We start from the raw sequence: 16051 nt of genomic DNA on the forward strand, positions 1-16051 counted from the left end.
CCGGGTCACCTTGAAGCAACTGGCTGCTGTGTACTGCACCTTGCTGGCTACAGAGCCCATCGCTGGAACAACTCTGACCAAGGTAATAACCTCCTATCCCATTGCGGGGTGGGTGTGAGACTGGACCCAAAGGCCACAGAGTGGTGTGGCACAGACACCTAAAAAGACAATGTGGGCCCATCGGTGTGGCTTGTCTTTCACCTTTGAAGAAGTCAGCCGAGCCCGGAAGGAGTGCCCTGCATGATGTGCAGATCAGCAAACCACCAAGAGGGGCCTAGAGCGTCTCTCTGCAGCCTATGGTTGGTCGCCAGTTACTGAGAGCGATCGAGGTACCCACTGTATTGGACATGTGTTGCAAGGATGGGTGCAGCAATTACGAGTAAAATGGACGTGGCCCTGGACATTTCAACACATGGATCGGCGATGGCTGGCTCTTCTGGCACCTTGGGGAAAAGGCCTGGAAGCTGGCCTTCTGTATATTCCTGTAATAACAGCAAATTGGCCCCCCAACAATCACGGTTATTTGCTTCTACGGTCTTTGTGTCCTGGATGCGCCCCCTGGCTGCAGCTGCCGCGTGATGGCTGGAATGGACAAGCTTTGGACTTAATCTGCATGGGACTTTGAACCTAGCTGAATCCTCTGGCTTGAGAATTATGATTGTGTTGCTGTTGTCAAGAAAATAATGTTTAAAGAGAGGCTTGACTTTGTCTAATATTTGGTAAAAGTTTTGTGAGCAATCCAGCATGATTGTTAGGAATGAGTAAACAAGTGTAGAAACGTATTTTGTGCTTAGTGAGAGATTGTGCTGTAAAGTACATTTACTTAATCTGCATAAGCTGAATCCTCTGGCTTGAGGATTATCAAGATTTTATTGCTGTTGCTATTGCATGTCACTAGATTGGTCGGAAGAAGGGGATCGAGGAAATTGTAAGGCGAGATTTCTGGAGGGGTGGACTGTGGGTAAAATTGAAATATTTCCAGTATATCTCGCCTGGCTTTAGTACATCTGCATATCAATAGGTGTTCAGAGGTGGAAAGAAATGTGGCAGCCAGTTGCTTCTTTCCTCAGGGGTGGAGAAGTTCACCTCCGTATCAGTGGGTGATTACCTGGGCAACAGGGGGCTTATCTGTACCTGAGAGGGGAAGGGGAGGGCCGGTGTGCGGCTGCTTGAGCAGAGAAGAAAGACGGCCTGGGACTGCAAATTTGTGAGCAATAAACGGTTTTTAAACTTTATTTCTCCCTTTGATTGATTTTGTATTTTAGAGGTATTTTGCCCCAGGATTTCCTTTCCCCGGACTTACAGGACTCCATCTTCATGTCTTTGGAGGAGGTTTAACTGAAGAATCCCTATTCAGTGGCAAAGGACATGGGACACTTTGGCTTTCTCAATAAGGTTGCTTTTTTAAAGCCTCAGTTCACGCTGGGGCTGGAAAAACATCAATAAGGCCAAGTAACAGCACTTGGCTCTCAGGCTGAGCCCTCACAGTGATTGCTCCAGAGCTGATTACCAGGTCCTCAGTCCAGGTCCCAGACGCACCCCATCCCTCCCATAGGCTCTCAGTCCCGGTCTGGTCACACCCCTTCCCCCCAATAGGCTCTCAGTCCTGGGTCCTGGGCACACCCCATCCCCCCCATAGGCTCTCAGTCCCGGGTTCCGGTCACACCCTTTCCCCACATAGGCTTTCAGTCCCGGGTCCTGGTCACACCCCTTCCCCCCAACAGGCTCTCAGTCCTAGGTCCTGGGCACAGACTGTCCCCCGATCAGCTCTCAGTCCCGGGTCCCGGACACCCCATCCCCCCCATAGACTCTCAGTCCCGGTCCCTGTCACACCCCTTCCCCCCAATAGGCTCTCAGTCCCCAGTCCTGACCACAGCCCATCCCCCCATAGGCTCTCAGTCCCGGGTCCCGGTCACACCCTTTCCCCCCATAGGCTCAGTCCTGGGTCCCAGTTACACCACTTCTCCCCCATAGGCTCTCAGTCCTGGGTCCTGGACACACCCCATCCCCCCCACAGGCTCTCAGTCCCAGTCACCCCACTTACCCCCCATAGGCTCTCAGTCCCCGGTGCTGGCCACATCCCATCCCCCATAGGCTCTCAGTCCCAGGCACAGCCCGTCCCCCTAGGTTTATCAGTACGTGGTGGTACACTGAGAAATCACCTTTCCGCCTTTTCCTGTGCATGTTCTGCCCTCCCCCAAATACTCCCCTATCACTTTAGTTTGTGTATCCATCTAGAGTTGAGTTTACCAATTTCTTGCTATTACAAAACTGTAATTAATAACTTTATTCATGTAATCAATAGATCAATCAATCAACCATTTCTGAGCTGTAGTTTCTGGGATTTTTTGTTGCGCTGTGATGATGGGAAAGATAAATTCTATTTTCCTTTTGGGAAGGCATGAATAATTTCTGATCGAAGTTCAGGTCTAAACTGCATTCCTCTTCCCCCTGCCTTTTAGTCTGAAACATGGCTATCAGGACACTTCCAGTATAACATCATCAATCACTCCAAGGCTAAAGAATTAAGGGCTGTTTAATATTCAATGCCCATTGTTTGGGGATAAAAATGTCTTGTGCTGGGAGTAAGAAAAAGGAGGTTCATAAAAAAATTATTGGTAAAAATGTGTTCGTGGGAAGTACTGATACAAACTTGAGACAATATTAAAACTCAGCTGAGAAGTTAATGTGCATTTGTCCTTTAGCCCCTCCCAAGGTGTAGCAGGCTGAATTTTCCAGCTGCGTCAGTATCTCACGTGCTGTTCTTACAATGTGACACTGACACTCTTCCCTCTGAGTAGTGAGGCCTGTGTTCCCTCCCCTTGAACTTCAGCTGAACTTTGTGGCCGCCTCAACCAACAAGAGTGCAGTGGATATTGTTTAGCTGCCTCCAGGCAGCTCCCAGAGTCGTGAGAGGTAACGACACAGGGATACAAGTAAAGTTTTGAGGTTACTGGTTACGCAGAAACAGAAAACAGGAACATGGTCCCGTGTTTTATTTAAATTGTCTTCACATTTTCTTGGGTCTTGATATTCTAAATTTATTTCTATTTTACCGTAATTTTTGTCTGTTCTTGTTCCAGATCACCTCAAATCCTTTGTGGAAGAGCGTTTAAATAAAAATGTAATCAAATGTTTTAAAGTGCTCTTCTATCTAATCCAGTGATGTAAACTTCCTGGTGTTATTCCATAAATGGTGGGTATAACCCATGAAAGCTTTATCTCCATTTTTGAGAAATTTTTAATTAAAATGAAAGATTGCTTTGTGCAAGCCTGTTCAACCTTTTCTGATTCTTTTCCCCCAAAACAGATTTTTTTTCCATGAAAGTTTTATAGAAATAATTAGGACCTCATCTATGAGGATTAAGTGACTAATTCATTCAACAAATAGCTCTGCAACAGACATTTATTGGCTGCGTTTAGACTAGGGGCCAAACATACAAACACACAGTCCAGTTTACAAAGGAGCTCCTACACTAGTGATTATTTTTGCTATAAAACGCCTACCATATGCAAAGTGCTGGGCAGGTCTGGAAGTCTTTTAAATGTCTTCTTCAGTGATGGAGGAGTATTTAAAAAACAAAATAAAGCAAAACAATCAAATGACCTGTCTGTCAATTATAAAAAAAAGTGAATGGAAAAAACTATGTGTCAATTTTACAGCAGGTTCATACATCTGTGAATTCATAAGGAATAGAACTGATTTACTCTCTCCATTATCACATAACTGAAATGTTATATTGCATAACCCTTACAAAAATGAAACTATTTTATGCAAAAGATCAGGAGATATTGCATGACAGGATGTTACATTTAAAAAAACACATTATTAATCATCATTTTTCCAGTTTAATTAAAATTGAAAAGCAGTTTTCCTAAACCTAGTATCAATCCAAGTAGCTTCACTATCCATCCGTTAATCTTTGAGGAAAGGTGCATGAAAGCAGGAGCCGTATCTATTTGTTTAACACTGTATATTCAGCACCTGGCACATAAAGTGAGCACTCATTAGGAATTTGTTGAATTAGCAAATTGGACACATATATTTAGTAGATTAAAGGTAACAGTTTAATTCCACAAGCATTCTCAACACTTGGTATAAACAGCTTTGGGCGTAACAGAGCTACTAATAGAAGACACTGTCCTTATCCGTGACTAGACGTACAGTATTATTTGCATTTATAAACCTTTAAAATAAAATGTAAGCATATTAAAATACACACTAGAAATAAACAATTTTCAAAATATTTGTTACTGAACTCTGGCTACGCACCAAATACAAGAAAAACCAGCAAATACATGATTTTTTTTTTCTCAAGCTCTTAGGGGACAGGAGAAAATGATTTCACATCCTTTCTGGAATTAACTTTTAACTACAGAAATAAAAATAGACATACTGCACAAAATCACATTTCTGGCAACATAATCAATGGTGTACAAATGCTAAAAAGAAATCTCCACATGACATGGAAATAAATAAGGGGCCATATATAAATAGAAAGTAATTTATATGCTTTTTGAGAAAAAAAATTGAGACTTTTTACTCATTGCTTTAAAAATTATGAGTAAGAAAAATAAATTATTTTAAACACAGCAAAGAGTATGTTTTAATATTATAAACAATTAAAATAGGATGGTATATAAGACCCCATCCGAATCTCAGATTTAATCATTCTATGACCTAAAAACGGAAAGGCGGAGCAGGAGATGAAGAGAGTAAAAAAAATATATAGATAAGTAAAATGAAAGAACTATTCAGAAACGCCCTCCCCCCAACACCGCGACTAACATGGAGCTGACACAGTGACCTTCAGGAGGGGACAGACACATGCGGACCTCATCAGGGAGGGCTTCCTCCTCACAACTGTGCTGGAATGTAGGTCTAACATTGGTGTCCGGATGTCTGCTGGCCTCTGAGTGTACTTCTTCTAATGACTTTTTAAATCATGTTTCCCTAACTAGACTGGCCTGACTTGAGAACCTGTGGCCACATGCCTGCTTTAGTTTATGGCCCAAATTGGATTAAAACTTTGTTACTAAAAAACTTCCAAATTTATAGTTCCTCTTCTGAATCTTGATCATACATTTCCTGAGGCTGTCTCTTAATCTTGATCACCAAATCAATGGCTAAAATTTTTGCCAAACACTGAAGAACTGAAGTTATTAACTGATATTTCCCAGTTACCGACTCCAAACCTGCCTGACTGCTTACCATGTGCTGATCGGCTTGCAGGGCCTGGACGGCTTTTATGTACGACTGTGGGAAACTGCAATTTCCTCTCTTGGACTTACACAGGAGTTTGGGAATGCCTAAAAGTGCATTAGCTATTAACATACTAACCATGGTGTCTTGTGATTGCTGGCATTTTTTGGCATAGTTGAGAAGATAGTAATGTAACAAGATCTCAAAATTACCCACTGGCAAAACACAACCTGCTGGTATTGATGAGAAACAGTGACTGTGGGAAGGACGCATCTCTGACGACTTATATTCCTCAGGTAATACGCTCCTCTTTCCAGCAGTTTTTGTGACCTGTAAGTTTTCATAAGAAATTTCTACTCTAGTATTTTTTGTTGTTGAATTTGCATAATTACTCTCAATAAATGGTTCATGGTCATCAATTATCCCGGTTTTGTTTGGAGATAAACATTTCAGTGTTTCATCTGTCTGGGATGTATCTGTTGGTGTCATTTGTGATGTGGAACACAGACTGCGTGTTTCTAACGCTACATTTGGAACTACCGAATTTGAATCTACTTTTAAATATGTTTGTGCTTCTGCCAGTTCATCTTTGTTCTTTACAACTCTGTCCTGATATGGCCTTTGTATTGAGCCATTAACAGTTTCTGGTAACTGATTACTTTCTTTACTATTCTTGTAAATAGAAGGACTTGGTGTATAATTTTGGTCACTGGCTCGTGTCATGTAACTTAGACCAAGGTCTTTAAATAACTGACGAAGCATTTTAAATGCTCCATGCAAAGCATGCTCCTGTTGCTCAATAAGGCCCTGCACTGGTGCACACAGAACTATACAGTGTGGCATAAACGAGCATGTGCTAATCAAGCCAAGGTGAACATACCTTCTGGACCTAAGGGTGAGAGGTTTACAAAATTTTACCAAAGCAATGTCAGACATTTCATCACGAGAGGAGGCCAGTGGTAGCACAAAGGGAGAAAGACCAGTGACCCTCTGGATAAAAGAAACTTCTTCAGATGATAAACACTCCACCACAGATATGCCATTCAGTCCTGCATAATAAATAACCAAGTCTGGTTGTTTCACACTAGACAGGAGCAATTTTACATTCTGACTCTGTAAACGTTTCATTATTGCTTTTGTCCTCTCCATAATCCAAAACTGTGATGTGGTAAACTGTGCTTCTGAATTTATAATAAACTCTGATCCAGAAGTTGAAAAAAGAGGCTGAATGGCTTCGGTTATCATCACCATTCTTATGTCACCATCTGTTGGGCAGTACACGGAAAACTCTCTGTGAAGCACAAGCCCAGCTACGACCCTGGAAGCGGAAACCGGAAGGCCGGTGACGCCGACACTCAGCTCCGCGGAACAGTCCTCCACTAACTCCAGTACCTCCGCAAACTCGGTCTCACGAGCTGTACACTTGCAACAGAAGTCACACGTCAACTGTGAAATGAAGCTGTCATTATTTCTTCCCACTCTTCCACAAAAGTATGATTCTAAGAGCAACCCCAAAGAGCTCCTACACAATGTTCTCTCCTTAGTGGATACAGAAAAGATGGAGAGGAAGTGTTTACTTACATATTGGTCCATAACATAGTCTAGTACGTGGGCCTGAAACGTGAGAAGAGCTTGGGAAATAAATTTCCACTGACAACAATTTTTCCAATGCCTTTCATGGGTTTGAATGTTTTTGGAAATCAAAGAATCCTTTTCTTTGCCTGTGATGGCATGAAATCCTCTGAGTAAATGGCAAAGAAAGATAATAAACGTTTTAGCACCGTCTCCTGTTATTCTTAGATGACTGGAAACACATGCCACCATCATCCTGTACAAAAAAGAAAGAGCAACTCTGATTAAGGGAGCTGCCTTCCCACATCGGAAGCATGTTTTTAGCTACAGGCACAAAATGAGAATACTGTCCCCTTGATGTCCTGAGTTTTCGTTTTTCCCTTTCCAAGTCACTTTGCTCTGAGGATTCCGGGGCTGGGAAGAGCAGGGCGACCAGCGGGCGGCCCTGGGCGGTCAGGCGGGAAGTCTGGAGGGCGCCCGCCGCGTCTGGTCCCCGGAGCGCAGGCCTGGGCCCGGGGGCTCGGAGGCGGGACGGGCGCCCCGCGAGGGCGTGCGGGACCTGAGTACCTGGCCACAGGGTGCTCCAAGTGCAGTGCCTCCAGGAGGCGGCCTCCATCCCGGCTGAGCAGCACCTCGCCGGTGGGCTTCGTACACAAAACCTGCCGTCCCTCGGGCCCCACGCAGCAGCTCACGATGGTTTCCAGCACCTCCGCCACCCGCAGCGCCGCCTTGAGGGAGCCCGCGGCGGCCATGCCCGTAAAGCCCCCAGCGCCCTGCCTCCCGCCGCCCCCGACCGCGGGCACTAGGGCCGCCGGAGCGGAAGGGGCGGGGAGGAGGCCGGAAGCGCGGGCGGCGGGGGCCGGGGGGCGCGGGCCTGTACGCAGCCCGGCCGAGAGGCGCGGCGCCCGCGGAGGTCGAAGCCCGGGCTTCCCGGGAGCTGCCCCTGAAAGCGAACCGCAAGCCCTTCTGCATCTGCCTCGGTGAATTCAGCCCCACCCGGGATCTCTGCTCCTAGGAACTTCCTTTCGGCGCGAAAGGGAAGCCTCGGAGAACGTGGGAATGGGCTCCGCGGGGGAACTCGGCTCGCTCCCGCCCCCAGAGAAGTTGCTCGATGTTTCGTAGCAAAACCTCTGCTTTGGGCTCCTGCATTGACCGCCCACCCTCCACCTGCTGCTCTCCTTCCCATCACGCAAGCAGTTTCGGATGCAGGACAGATAGGGAGGGCTTGACTCCGGCCACCTGAGGCCTTCTGCTTTCCGCAGGGGGCTTTGCTACATCTCCTGGGCTCGGGCATCACTGTGAAACCCTATCCATCAGTTTTCTTTTCCTTTAGTAGAGATGATAGATGTGAGGACTTAGCCATATTGGTGATCAATTGCATGCTTTAAACAAACAATGACCTAAGATGATTGGATAAAATCCAACGGCAGAAAAAATAACCTATTAGGCAGAAAGAACATTGTTCATCTATTAAAACACATACACTCTCTCAAGGATAAAATGGTTAAGAGCATGGTCTTAAGATTTAGATGTGGATTTTCTTTGCCATTTACTCATCTATAACATTCAGCAAGTAACCTGTTTCCACTTTTCTCATCTTAAATAAAATGGAGATAATGGGTATGTAAAAGAAAAATCTCACAAGATTTTGAGGAGAGTATTTACAAATCACTTTTCTTGCATGGTGCTCAGCATATACTAAACACTCAAGAAATATTTACAGCATAGCCACTAAAATCACTACATGTCATCAGTGTACAGGCCCACTGTCTCCAAAGGAAAGGGATGTTTTGTAAGGTGCAGAAGAGTAGATTAGCATAACAGGAAACCTATTAAAAGTGTGGTCAATATCAGTAAGAAAATTACCTTGTAGTTCGTTGAGGTTGAGCAATGAGGGGCTGTTTTCCTTACCCCCTTGCTCCTATGCATAGGACAGGAGAAACCTGTAAGTCTTCGCCCTCCCTCCCTCCCAGTTAATAGGGCAAAGCCAGGTGACTATCAGCTAGAAGCCGCTGGCTCTGCGGGAGGAACGCAGGGACCCAGGGAGGAAGAAGGATTTCTTGGAGCTCATCAGATGCCCACTCAGCAGGGGCGAAGGTCATGTGAGGGGCAAAAACTTATTGCATATAGGTCTTGTATATATGCTTGTTGAATAGTAAAGTTTGTTTTGTTCTGGTTCTACCTCTCATAAAGGGGCTACATAATTCAAAATAGATTATAGCAGTGGATTATTCCAAGCATTTAAAAGTGCTACAATCAGAGTTCTGGTTAAGCGTACAGCTTTAAAAGAATGGACACTGAAGTCAGACACGGATTCAAATATGTGCTTGTTACCACTCTTACTATGTAACTTTTGGAATCATTTAGCTTCTCAGTGCCTCAGATTCTTCATCTATAAAATTGAGCTAACTTCCACTCATCTTAAGGTTATTATGAGTATTCAAGAATGAATACACAGCACCCAGGTAACATACATTAGGGATTCTAACTGTTAAATCCCTTCCAATTCCTTACCCATCCTCATAACTACCCCTACAGAATAATTATTTTAATTTAAAAATTAGGACTGAGTAATTTAGTCACCATGTTATATTCAAAGTCATTTGATCACAGTTTGCTTCTTTTTAAAAAATTTTATTTAGAAAGCCTACTTGTAGAAGTTAGCAGAATTTTACAGACTGTTAGAAAAACTCAATTTTTTTTGTCTCTGCAAACATTTATGTTAGGAATAATAGGTTAGAAATGTAACATATTACAAAACAGTCGCCTATGACTATCTGTACATCTACTATGTACCTTAAGGAAAAGATTTTGACAGTGCTCTATACTTACACTGCAGATAACATACTTTTATTCTATTATACAAAACTGACCAGTGGTAGTGTTTGAATTTATAAATGGCCATTAAAAGGATATTTAACTCAGATGTATATTTAGGCTAAAAAGTGAGAAAAAATTTCAACTTAAGTTCTGTGGCTCATCAGTTCAAACGTTCCCTGGCATTTTCTTTAAATAAATGTCAATATTGTAATAGTAAAATAATTTTACATGATAAATGCAAAAACACAAAATTTTCTAGATATTTCAGGAAGTATATTCACATTCATTTTGTCATGGGTTTCTTGTGGCTCTTCTAAATATGTTAATCATATTAGGGAGACACTGGTCCTATACAATTTTAACAGTCCATCTTCAATTAAAACCTAACCAACAATATGTTAAGAGTAATAAAAGGTAAATTAAGTACACTAAATTCACACTGTAGGTAAACAAAATGAAACAAATTATGTAATAATGGCAGGTTATGCAGTTTAAAGAATCTTTTTTTCCATGCAAATAAAATAGAAGTTGAAATGTAAATGTAGTGATTTGGGTGGGGTTCCCCTAACTGGTTCAAATTGGAAAATTTGGTATGGATGTGAATTTTAATATTTTATTTCTATACATTTAACATAATTCAAATAACCTGCAGCATCATGTATAGCCTCATCAATGATGCCATATCACTGTATGTCAAACAAAAAAACCCAAAATATATTCATTGCTCACTAGAAATGCTAAAACTGGAAATAATGGAATCTTATACATTTGTTTTCTTAAATATTTAAGATATTCTTCAAAAGGTTAAAACTGCCTTCCACAGATTTTTTTGTGTACATGGCGTAAATTGACACCCAAAACAGTGTGAATTCCATCAAAAAGGCACTGTTTACAATACTGAGAATAATCTGACAAGTCTACGTCAATGGTGTCTGAAAGTGAAGAATATATTTGAAATAGATAAACAGACAAACCCTTATAAAAGTACATCACTACTTTTTAAATATACTGTGGCTATATAAAAGGAAATAAAGTGACACAGAGAAATGACCCTTTTATGACAATTAAACCTATAAACACTCTGAATCACATTATAGTCTGTAACACAAACATGACAAAAGTATATTCTTAAAGGCACAGAAGCATGAATACTAAATGAGGGCTGCATTTTACAACAGAATGGTGACAAAGATTACACTGTACCTTTATAAGTGATACAAAAAAGTACTGAGATGAAGTATAAGTAAAACATCTATTGCTGAAACTTACTTTGCATGTCCTGTTTACTGTCTTTTCCTGGGCCAGCTACATCTCACTAAATGGTGGATAACTGAAGGCATAATACATTTAACAACTAAGACAGAAATGCACATGTCGATAAAGTGACTCATCTAACATCTCATATGAAAAAACAGTTTCTGATCAAATGAAAAAAACTTGTCATAAGGTCTTAAATATCCTAGAAACCATCAAAAGGCTCTCAGACAACTGGGAACTGAAAATCACAATTTTATGAATCCACATATGAAGGAAGATTAATCTCAGGTAGAGAACAAAGTCAATTACATATATGGCTACACACAAAGTTAGTTATGTGTTTTAATTCACACACTAAGCCTAGTAAAAGCACTGATCTACAACTAAGCCACCAATTCCTGAGTTTTGTGTTCAGTTCACAGAAAGGAACTCATACAACTAAAAGCCTAAGGGACTATTACATAAGATACATGCTTTTAGTGTATAAGAAACAGTCATGAGCAGCCCTGCTCTTTCTCACGGGATAGTTACTGATTCCTTGGGTAACAGGAACCCATAACATCTGCCCTAAAAAGAAAATAACACAAGTGAATAAGACTAAAACCCCATAGGAGGGTTACCAACAAAAATATTTTAGGTTTTCTGGGCTAATGATGAAGTGATTTTTGCTATCAACCAATCAATTTATATATAATATAAATTAATATGAATTTAAAACCTTTAAAAAGAACCAAATTGTACAATATTTACAAAATATGTCAATTCATAGGCAGGTGAACATAACATTGGTAAGAAAGCACAAGATCATATTGACAAGTATGAGATAACAAGAAAGCCCCACCTGTTCTCGTGCAGTCATATTATACCTGTCCTTCCACTAGGTACACACACATCGTATTTACATTTTCATCAACTCAAAACATGCTTTCACATGTACATTTGGAATACAGCATTATTCTGTGAAAAATACATAGGAAATAAATAGTTCTTCATAAAACTCAAGGATACTTAAGATGGCTATACTGGGATGAAAAGAAGAGGCTCTTTTTGTCATTTTCAATTTTCATAATTTAGCGGTCACTCCTTGATTTTGTATTTATCATGGCATAGACAGCTAACTGTAATTTTGCTAGGGTCTCGCAGTCTCTCAGCCAAAGGCAAATGTAGCCACAGCAATTATTCTCTCTGACCTTCTTTTCATCAATGACATTTTAAAACCTGTATTTTCAGGACTCTAAGATACACCTTGGGACATGTTCTAAGCCTAACTACATTTGCAAAAATTGCTTTTGAGAATTATAAATATTTATGTAAAAACACAAAGTAAAAACATCAAACTGAGAAAATTCACGAAAAGCTTGTCTCGGCCTGAGCAGAAGGGAACCTTGAAGAACTGTAGTTTTGCCACAGGATGAAGCTGCCAAGAACCAAGAAGGATGACAAAGGAACTTCAGAACTTGATGCTCTTCTTACAAGCTCAACTTATTGCACATTTTGAAGAAATTTTAACAGAAATGCACCACACTAAGTGTCTTTTCTTATCGTTTATCTCGTGTTTGGCTTCTGAAGTAAAATATTGGTTGTAATTTTTTCTATTCTACTTTATTTACTGAACACACTAGGGTCTAAATAAGTGCTAAAATAAGTTTTTCATAACGAAAAAACATGTATTATCAGCATTCCATATGTCCTATAGACATTCTAGAATTTGACCTATATTATTGGACCAATTGTATTAAAAAAAAAAAGAAGATAGGACAGCAATCAATTTTGACCACACGTTTTTCCAGCAAGTGCTGAAGGTGTTATTATATAGGTATGATATGAAAGACAATCAATAGATCCAAGTAGTTGCATACCAGTTTTTTATGTTGATATACCCATATGCACATTTATATCTGTATCTATTAATATTAAATTCTAGGGGTTAAAAATATCTTGTGTGAATTTTTTAAAAAGCAATTTGCCACCATGTCTCTCTCAATATGTTAATTTTGACCACACTTTTTTCTTGCTGTTTCTAAGGAGACAATTAAGCTAGGTGCTTTGGAAATGATTTTTTTAACTACAGAATATTGAACTATTTATAATATCTGTTATCCCATCATTTCCCATTCTATCATTCCTTATTGATAAAAGTTTTATGCCTGTTTAATGAAGAAAACAGATAACATATTTATAAGATTGATAGCATTTTTGTTATCAACAAAGTTAATGTTAAATCTCAGAACATACTATAGAATACAGTGACTACTGTCAGGTACACCTAAGACACAACTGTGTCTACATGTGGATTATATTCACATGTAGACACATTATCACAAAAGCTAGATATGTTCTGGCACTTAACACATAGCTCACTTTAATAACCAAACAGAGTAGCTCTTGTTTCAGGTTAAGGATGAACAGTATGAAAGGTCAACACCTCTACATTTATCTTGAAGGTAGTTTTAGAAATATTGTGATATTTTAACGGAGACCAAACCAACTTGAATATTGGTTCCAGGCCAAATCCAATTATTCCAGTTCACTGATTCAATTGTAAAGAACTTTTACTTAAACATGAAGTTTATTATGACTTGAAGCAAAATCAGGAGGAAAATGATGAAGTAGTCTTTTTGTTGCAGAAAATAATCCGTGGCAGGTGTGCTTGAAAGTAAATGATTTCGAAGAGCCATAATATTTCTACAAAAATAAGCAACAATAAATTTTATAATTACTTGTCAAAAACATTAGCACAGAACTCACAATTTGATACATGTTCACAGAGCATTTAATTATACATTATGTAAAGTCACTAGTTAATTGGTTACTGCTACCTAATCAGGAAGCTGATTATGCCATGTGGAGCCATTATTAGGTCTTGCCTAAATCTACATTCCACATTGTACCAAATATATTACTTAATGATGTGTAGCAAGCATAATTATTAAAGTCTTAATAGTATAGAAATATATTACCTTCTCTGTTATCACAGTGGCTTTAGAACAAAAATTTTAATTCTTAGTTGGCTGGGTAAGGTTCTTTTATCTTTACTTTAGAGGAGATAGAGGTGGAGTTAGAGAAGAATCCTAAATTCCCCAGGAAAAAATAATTAATACTACAGATTTCATGACATTCGAAACTTGAAGAATGCTTTATGGCATTTCATATATTACCAGAATTCAGTCATAAAATGAGCTTGCATAATGCTTATGCCACCCTAAATGTTTTTGGCTAAAAAGAGCTGATTAATAAAAAGCTTGTCTTTTTTAGACTTCCATTAAACTGTTTTGCCAGCGTAAGGAAAGAAAGATAGGCAAAACAAACAAGAAAGCTCATTAATTACAAATATAATTAAATTAGGAAATTGGAGCACTTTATACGAGGTCTGATGATACCAAAATGCAGAAGGTACGCACTCTGCTCTAAGGTTGCTCAGGATGTACTGCAGGGTAGACACACCTCTGCAGCCTAGTCAGGAGTAGGTATATAGGGAGCTAGGCAAGCTGAGTATATTGGAGGGATTATAACTCTATAGGGCAAGGTGAGTGATTAGAAATGTTACAATAAGGATGGCAATTAGAGTTATATTCTGAAAGATAAACAGGGATTTTCTTGATGGGCAGGGTGAGCAAAAAGGGCAATCTAAAAAGTGATTCAAGTGTGGGCAATGATCCAAAGATCAGGGAGCACAGCTTATTCTGGAGATGTGAGGAATTTCATAGGAAGAGAGCATGGGGTGGGCATACGGGAACAGTAGGCGCTGACGCAACAGCTGAAAATAGCAACTCAATGTAAGTCATAGGTTCGCCAAAAACAGAGAAAAGTATCTTAAAAAAAAAATCCCCTGGGATATCTGGCACTGAGAGCTGACCCAGTGGCAGGATGGCTAACAGTGAAGACTCTACCTCTGATAGAGCGATGAGAGGCCACCAATAGGGAACTACGCTAGTGTGGTAATGGGGAAGGGCATGGGACATGAAGGGGGCCCACTCAAAGGCCTCAGAGTAGCAGCTACTGACCCATTCTGGGCAAGTACTTCAAAATTTCAACCATACAGTCCAATTCAATGTGAGCCGTGTACAAAGGGTACAGCACAGCCTTTGCTAACCTGCTTTCTCAGAAGCCTGCTCACCTCCTCACCCACCCCAGCTACTGCTTATGCTACAAGCAGTAAGATCAAGATTCCAATTCTACCCTCACAAAGGAGAAAAAAATAACCGCCCCAAACAATATTTCAGTGAAGTAATTTAAAGTTTCAGTCATCAGGTGATAGAAGCTCAAGTTCCATTTTAGCTTAGCAGTGTTAGAAAAATGTAAAATTTGCATACGATTTCATATGTAACAGAATTTCTAACTACTCCTCTGGACTCAAATGCTAGTCACTGTCAGTATATATTACCTTTTAATTTCTTCCTGGGTTTGTTTTATAGACTCGATGGAATTCTGAATGTCTCCCAGTTCTATCCCTTTCTTTCTTCTTGTACTTGGCTTTAGTGACTGAGCTGAAAAGATATTTAAATGAAGTTGGTGAAAATAATGAACATATTTAATTATAAACAATCTACATTTCAGCTTAATGTTCTCATTTAGTAAAATTTTCCTAGGCATTATTTTTATGGCTTAGAGATGAATATAATACTAATACCCAGCATTTTTGAAGTTTCAATCATAGCTCAAAACTAGAACAGTACAGATATATTCAAAGTAACCATGAATTGGTTCAATTATGGATGGCATTAGTTTTATTTTGACTAATTAAAATAGACAAAAATAGTTCATTAAAAATACGTATGTTAATTTGAAGAAGGTATTATTCTCCTCTGTCTCTTGCCTACTTACCTACACTTGAGGTAGTCAGCTTTTTGAGCCCCCTTTTCAGTTTTTTCCTTAATTGTCAGTTCCTTCATCCCTCTAGCCACCCGACCTTTAAACCTTTTCATGTGGTTCTGACGCCGCTTCTACAAATCTTCGTTGACCAGCAAACTGGTATATTTCTAACATCCCTCTTATACCCACTCCCTTCCTCATTTCCCATGCATTTACTCAGCAGCCTGGTCTTGAAATTTATCTATGACCCAAAATAGCTTTTTCTGCATGCCATGCCTGCCCCACCCAAATTCTTACATTATCTTTTTGAGTTAATATGAAAACACAGTGTATTAGTTTTCATTTATCAAACACAGTGTACTAGTATTCTCTTAAAAATTTAGACTC

The 16051-nt window shown here is 40.0% G+C and overlaps 2 protein-coding genes across 5 annotated transcripts in view; both read right to left on the bottom strand.

Annotated features, from left to right (window-relative positions):
- Positions 1-4045: 4045 nt before the first annotated feature.
- On the bottom strand, positions 4046-7600 carry BBS10 (Bardet-Biedl syndrome 10). Its single transcript, XM_036878622.2, has 2 exons — positions 7343-7600; positions 4046-7031 (listed from the first exon to the last, which is right to left on the bottom strand). Exons 1-2 carry the CDS (start codon positions 7525-7527, stop codon positions 5054-5056), a joined length of 2163 nt encoding a protein of 720 aa, XP_036734517.2. The 5' UTR covers positions 7528-7600; the 3' UTR covers positions 4046-5053.
- A 1788-nt stretch (positions 7601-9388) lies between these two features.
- Positions 9389-16051, bottom strand: part of OSBPL8 (oxysterol binding protein like 8) — a 182466-nt gene continuing 175803 nt past the window's right edge. For all 4 annotated transcript variants that reach the window (XM_036878603.2, XM_036878608.2, XM_057508231.1 and 1 more), the window contains 2 exons: positions 15237-15339; positions 9389-13537 (listed from right to left, as the gene is read on the bottom strand). In XM_036878603.2, the coding sequence (XP_036734498.2) occupies positions 13405-13537; positions 15237-15339 (236 nt within the window). In that variant the 3' untranslated portion in view covers positions 9389-13404. The remainder of the gene's footprint in view (positions 13538-15236; positions 15340-16051) is intronic.

The sequence above is a fragment of the Manis pentadactyla genome, chromosome 10 (assembly GCF_030020395.1).
Source record: "Manis pentadactyla isolate mManPen7 chromosome 10, mManPen7.hap1, whole genome shotgun sequence".
Taxonomy (NCBI): Eukaryota; Metazoa; Chordata; class Mammalia; order Pholidota; family Manidae; genus Manis; species Manis pentadactyla.